Source organism: Mytilus galloprovincialis, chromosome 5, assembly GCF_965363235.1.
Source record: "Mytilus galloprovincialis chromosome 5, xbMytGall1.hap1.1, whole genome shotgun sequence".
In the NCBI taxonomy this organism is placed as follows: Eukaryota; Metazoa; Mollusca; class Bivalvia; order Mytilida; family Mytilidae; genus Mytilus; species Mytilus galloprovincialis.
The window spans coordinates 76835009-76841450 of NC_134842.1; the positions used below are offsets into that span (position 1 = coordinate 76835009).

Consider the following 6442-nt stretch of genomic DNA (forward strand, 5'->3'; position numbering starts at 1 on the left):
ACAAATACGGCATCTACACTACATCAATAAAGGCCTTTAGAAAAATCAAACAATCAAAAAGCAGGATGTGATTTACCCATATTTGAAAATAGTTTACTTGGTACAACTACACATATAAATCGACCAGAGAAATATCAAGTCATTCTTAAAATAAAATACGCTTAAAACCATATGACAAAAAGTTCATATAGTGATTATAAATGAAGGCTTCTGGGAGTCAGAATCACTAGAAGGATGTGTTTTACCAAGATAGCAAATGAATGATTCTTCATTCAATCAAAGTAATAAACAAAACGGTAATTTCCTTCTAAGGAACATTTTTATATAATTTAATTTTAGATGAAACACGTCTTCTGATTGGCAGAAAGTGTTTTGTCTATCAGCCCATAGACATAATTTTGTCATGTGACCGTGACGTCACCTACGTTTTTTTTCAAAATTTACTCCTTGAAAATGGAATTTAGAATTAAATTATAAGGAATGACTGTAATATTTGTTCTGTCTATTCGAAATAACATAAAAAAAGGTGGTGCACACTTTTAAATAACCCGCTACACTGATAATTCAGTGTGCAGCACATTTTTTATGTTATTTCTTCATAGACAGATAAAAATATTACAGTCATTCCTTAAATAACTTGGGTTAACTTCGTTTTATCTATTATTAAATAGAAAAAAAACAAGTATTTTCCATAAGGATTGGATGTAAACTTTGATCTCGCTGACAAACTTTTAAATTTTTGTAGTAATCAACACTTATTACTGTCCATCACATGATCCCTGTTTAGTTTGTGTCATTGAAATCCATTCAGAAATATTGAAAAGATTACATTGAAAGATACTGCGGCATTGTATGTGCGCAAATATGCATAAGAACATTACAAGTTAGTGTTGATGGCACACTCTACATCTTTTTTTTACAAATGTTTAACCGAAACTACTCACCAATCTCATGTCCTTGCCAACTAATGTGTGCGTCCCTACTTTCAGTACTCATCATTTTCTTGACAAGCTCTTGAACACAACTATTGGATGGTTCAGATTCCAGTAAGACATCCTTGAACAAATGGAATGTAGGGTATGGTCGTTCAGTCAAGATATCCAGTAGAACCTTGTTGCGTTCTCGTTGTGTGGTTGGTTTGACAATTTCTTCTCTGTCCTCTATCATTAAAATACATCTAGAAATGAGGTTATCTAGAACCATCTTGTCAAGTACTGTGTTATCTAATAACTCATCATAGTAACCAGTAGGGTCGTGATGTTCATGATGTTCCTGATCTGAAATTATCAAATTTGATTTTAACAATTATTACAGAATGATATCTCCTCCGAGTTATGTGAATGACTATTTCTGTCATTAATTTGCAGTACTCCATTTACAACCAAAAATAACTAAATTTAAGGGAATATAATTAAAAGTTGACATGTACAAATGTAAGATTATGTGTTCTATTTATTACAACCTAAATCACTTTTAACTGCCTACCCAACCTAACATGAGAGTGAAAACAAATTTGAAAGGTTATTAATTCGCCAGTTCTTACATAACTGTTTGTTATTTGTACCTGACAGTAATTGTACGTCAATCAGATTTTATTTCATATATGTTTTCATTGCATTTTGGTTAAAAAAAATCGCTTTTCTATCTATATTGATAACATTTTTATAAGCAGTAGTCAGCACATTTGTGTTGACATGAAATTTAATTGATACATACCTTCTTTGTAAATGTACTGTTTACAAAATGGAGAACTATTTAAAACACTAAAATTTTTCTACGCCAAGTAATAAAATGCCTAAGCGGGATTTGGCACACAACATTTTGTAATTTTCGGGTTTAAATGCTATTCAAATTTGATTTGGTCTTTCAACTGTTTTGATTCAAGGACCACTGATGGGTTTCATGTAGACGAAGCTCGCGGTCATAAACATAAGAAGTACGTTCTCAAACTCAGAATTCAAACAGTCAAAATACTTGATTTGGGGTTTCTGTGCTTCAAGCACTGAGTAAAGTTTTGTGACCTTAGTAGGCCTGCGGTTTCACATTATCAATCTGATATCTTTGATTTGTTTTACAACCAATGTGTCGAAAAAAACTACTGGTGGACGTTTCTTTCCGATCACGTATGTTACGTTTTGAATGAAATATGATTGATATGCACATTATTGTTTTTATAAATTAAATGTTTATAAGATGTTGAATTATTCAAAACGCTTGGAAATGTTCGGTGTTAATTCTCTCCAACTTTGTTTTTTTAGTTGGCCTTTAACCTGTTTTGATTCGATCGCCACTGGTGAGTTTGATATAAACGAAACTAACTTCTGTCTTTACTTAACTATAAGCCTAATATCTTCGATAATTTTTTACAATTTTAGAAAAAAAAAAATGAACGCTGAAATAAATATGGATCCCACAGTTTCTACAATTGCATAAGAAATAAGAATGTCACATAACATGTGTAAGCCATTCAGAGGAGTTTTGTATCATAAATTAAACTAGTCTATAAGAAAGTACAATTTTGCCTTTTTAACATCCCAAGATCACGTGTTATTTGTGTGGGATTGCCCTACATAATAAAGGATTTTACCTCAGAAAAAAACGTCCAAGGGTCACGATATATCTGTTACCCAGACAATCAGAGTTTTGAAGAAACAAAGTACTGTTACATTGAACCACAACGCACTGAAAATACAAACTTCAAGTACATTCCCACGTGTAATGCATGGAAAAACATCTAAAATGAATATTACCTTTGATTACACTTTGTGTATATTTTTGTGTGGTGTCTTCTTTCGGATGGGTTTTTTTCTTCTCGGATTTCTAAAACAAAAATAGTTGAATCAATAATTATAACTTGAATTTTTTATTATTAACTTTATCTTGCCGCATCGAATGGAAAAACATATAAATTATTGTCATTTGAAAGGAAATAGGAATATGGGTCCACAAGACATCATACCCTATGCACAGCACACTATATTAGCTCCATGTTTAGTAAACTGTAAAATACTGGCCATGATCGGAGTAGGGCATACATACAAAAGATTTTACCACTGACCATGTGTTCACAGTTTAAAATTAATGTGAGTACAAGCTATCCTAAACAGATCTTCAATCTATATATCATTTAACCTCAGAATATAATTAGTTTTTGTAATCAACATTATATGTTCAATCGATACCGCCTCATATCTATATATCATCTGACCTCAGGATATAATTAGTTTTTGTAATCGACATTATATGTTCTATCTATACCGCCTCATATCTATATTTTATCTGACCTCAGGATATAATTAGTTTTTGTAATCGACATTATATGTTCAATCTATACCGCCTCATATCTATATATCATCTGACCTCAGGATATAATTAGTTTTTGTAATCGACATTATATGTGCAATCTATACCGCCTCTTATCTATATATCATCTGACCTCAGGATATAATTAGTTTTTGTAATCGACATTATATGTTCAATCTATACCGCCTCATATCTATATATCATCTGACCTCAGGATATAATTAGTTTTTGTAATCGACATTATTTGTTCAAACTACACCGCCTCATATCTATGTGTCATCTGAACTCAGGATATAATTTGTTTTTGCACATCAACATTATACATGTTATATGTTCAATCAACATGATTCGAACTCTAGGTATCAGTTAACACATTAATGACACAACTACATACAGTGTTTCATGCATCTTAAAATATTCAACCTACTAGACTTTTCTAAACAATACTATTCATCCTGAGATGTTTAGGAGAGTTTTATTGAAAATATTAAAAAGGTATGTAAAGGTGTAATACCACCATTGATTTCCCCCTATCAGTCTTTGTTGAATTTGCACTTTTAAAAAATTGTGCCGAATTTATCTTTGTTTCAAAAAAGGAAATACTTGGCATGAGTAAAGATTTATCCTGTCCAGTTCTATCGAAAAAAATTTACATAATGTTTCATTGCATATAAGAAAATAACCATCACTGGAAGTAAATCAATCAAATTTTCACCCTTTTCCTTTCTGTGTTCAAGCTTTAGTGACCATGTAACCTCAAGTTTTAAAAATATTCTATATAAACACCAAATAAAAAAATAATGGTGCTTTGAAACACCACAAATATATGTCTATGACACAGATTTTCTTTTACTGCAATGAAATGTAGGATACATTTTCTACACTGTCAAGTTCAAGGGAATATTTTTTTCGAACCTTTTTCGTATGCAACCGGATGTGACGTACTATAATTTTGTGGTATTCCACATGAAGAAGACTTTTTTGTTGAATAAACTGAATGTGTTTTTTTTCCTTTTGTAATACTGGTTATTTTAAGCATTACTGTCAAGTTTTGTCATAATCAGTTTAATAGTTTGAGAGAAATCTAATATAAGTAAGACGACATCTACAGCGATTCGAAGAGAAATTCTTCAACAAATCCAAATCAAGCCGCATCATGATCGAATATAGTGTGGACCAATAAAAGATCAAACATGTATCTTATCTACCTACAATCAGTTGAATATGATACACAAGATGGCTCTAGGTTGCACTTTGTAAATACAGCTGTTTCTCAAACAACGCCTATTTTGGGGAGATATTGGAAAAAAAAAAACGAAAATAATAATACATTTAATAACAAGAATGTGTCCATAGTACACGAATGCCCCACTCGCACTATCATTTTCTATGTTCAGTGGACCGTGCAATTGGGGTCAAAACTTTAATTTGGAATTTAAATTAGAAAGATCATATCATAGGGAACATGTGTACTAAGTTTCAAGTTGATGTAACTTTAACTTCATCAAATACTACCTTGACCGAAAACTTTAACCTGAACTTCGCACTATCATTTTCTATGTTCAGTGGACCATGAAATTGGGGTCAAAACTATAATTTGGCATTAAAATTAGAAAGATCATATCATGTGTACTAAGTTTCAAGTTGATGTAACTTTAACTTCATCAAAAACTACCTTGACCAAAAACTTTAACCTGAAGCGGACAGACGAACGGAGGCACAGACCAGAAAACATAATGCCCCTCTACTATCGTAGGTGGAGCATAAAAAGGGAAAACAATTTAAACATTTAAAACGCCTACATTGAAACAAATTACATTTCGTTCCCATTATTAGAAATTTAAATAATGAACATTTTTCAAATTTGAATATTGCACAGTAAAATGAATATTAAATGTCAAATTGAAAAATGATCCACGTTGGAGCATTTTTCATTTTTCAATATTTGAAGACAAATTGAAAAATGCTCCACGCTTGAGCATTTTTCATTTTTCAATATTGTAAGTCAAATTGAAAAATGCTCCACGTTAGATCATTTTCCATTTGTCAATATTGTAAACTAAATTGAAAAATGCTAAAGGTCAGTATTTTCAATATTTGCTTTTAAGAATGAGATTGAAATATGTTTTGTTTTCTAAAGCAAGCAAATACAAATGTTTTAATAATTTTAAACTTTTGACAAAATAAAATCATTTTAACAGAAAGTTACTGTTATTTGTTTCAATATCTTCGTTAAATCAAAAATATAATTTCATGAAAATAACAAATTTCAAATCTCATAGAGAAAATGGTTTTTCGAAAGTGATTTCTATTGGTTTTTGTTACATTTTTCAAACCAACTACCTTTAAGATTTGGAGAGCAATTTGAAAATTTATTTTTCATTTTAAAATGAAAAATGTTTGGCGTAAATGTACACGGACGGCTTGTATTGCCGATAAGCATTTTTTTCGGCAAAACATTATCCGTTTATATTCCTATACGATTTAAAATGGGACTTTTGCTATTTTATAAATTAAAAACAATAAGCCTTACATAACTTGTAAGTTCTTCTTTTTCTTTTGTCTTGATATCTTGTATTATTCTTTTCAACTTTGGTACATCGGAAGACTTCCCAGTCATTGAAAAGGACACTGTACCAGGCTTCAAGCTACCTTGCGCTGGCGACGTTGTAGGATCATCTGATTTCTTGATGTAGCTAGGTACATGCTTATTCTTTCCTGACAATGCAAAATAAAATGTTAAATTGAAACATAAGCGACGCCATGTTAAAACGATAAATATGCCTTTTTGCAAGCCCTTTGTAAGCTAAAATACTTGTAAATAGAATATATGGATTGGGTATTAAAATGAATACAGATTTGACCGCAAAATTAGTTTTTCTCTTGATATCAAATAGCTATAAGATAATAATTCATGGTTCACTAAGCAACCTCATATTTGTGCAGGGAGTTAACCAAATGTTAATTCAATTATAACTGCTTTAAAGGGGTCATTGGCTACGAGATATAAAAATATATGATGTTTTTGGTTCAATCATTAATGCAAATAGGGAAATAATATTTCACTTTTAGCAGCCAGTTTGGTTTAATTGTGTCTGTCAAAATAAGCTTAGAAACATCAATGATGAATTATTCACTT

The 6442-nt window shown here is 31.0% G+C and overlaps 1 protein-coding gene across 1 annotated transcript; it reads right to left on the minus strand.

Moving 5' to 3' along the window:
• Nucleotides 1-936: 936 nt before the first annotated feature.
• LOC143074151 (uncharacterized) lies at nucleotides 937-5996 on the minus strand. The gene is made up of 3 exons (XM_076249699.1): nucleotides 5837-5996; nucleotides 2751-2820; nucleotides 937-1277 (listed from the first exon to the last, which is right to left on the minus strand). The coding sequence occupies exons 1-3, from the start codon at nucleotides 5921-5923 to the stop codon at nucleotides 937-939; spliced, it is 498 nt and encodes a 165-aa protein (XP_076105814.1). The 5' UTR covers nucleotides 5924-5996.
• Nucleotides 5997-6442: the final 446 nt, after the last annotated feature.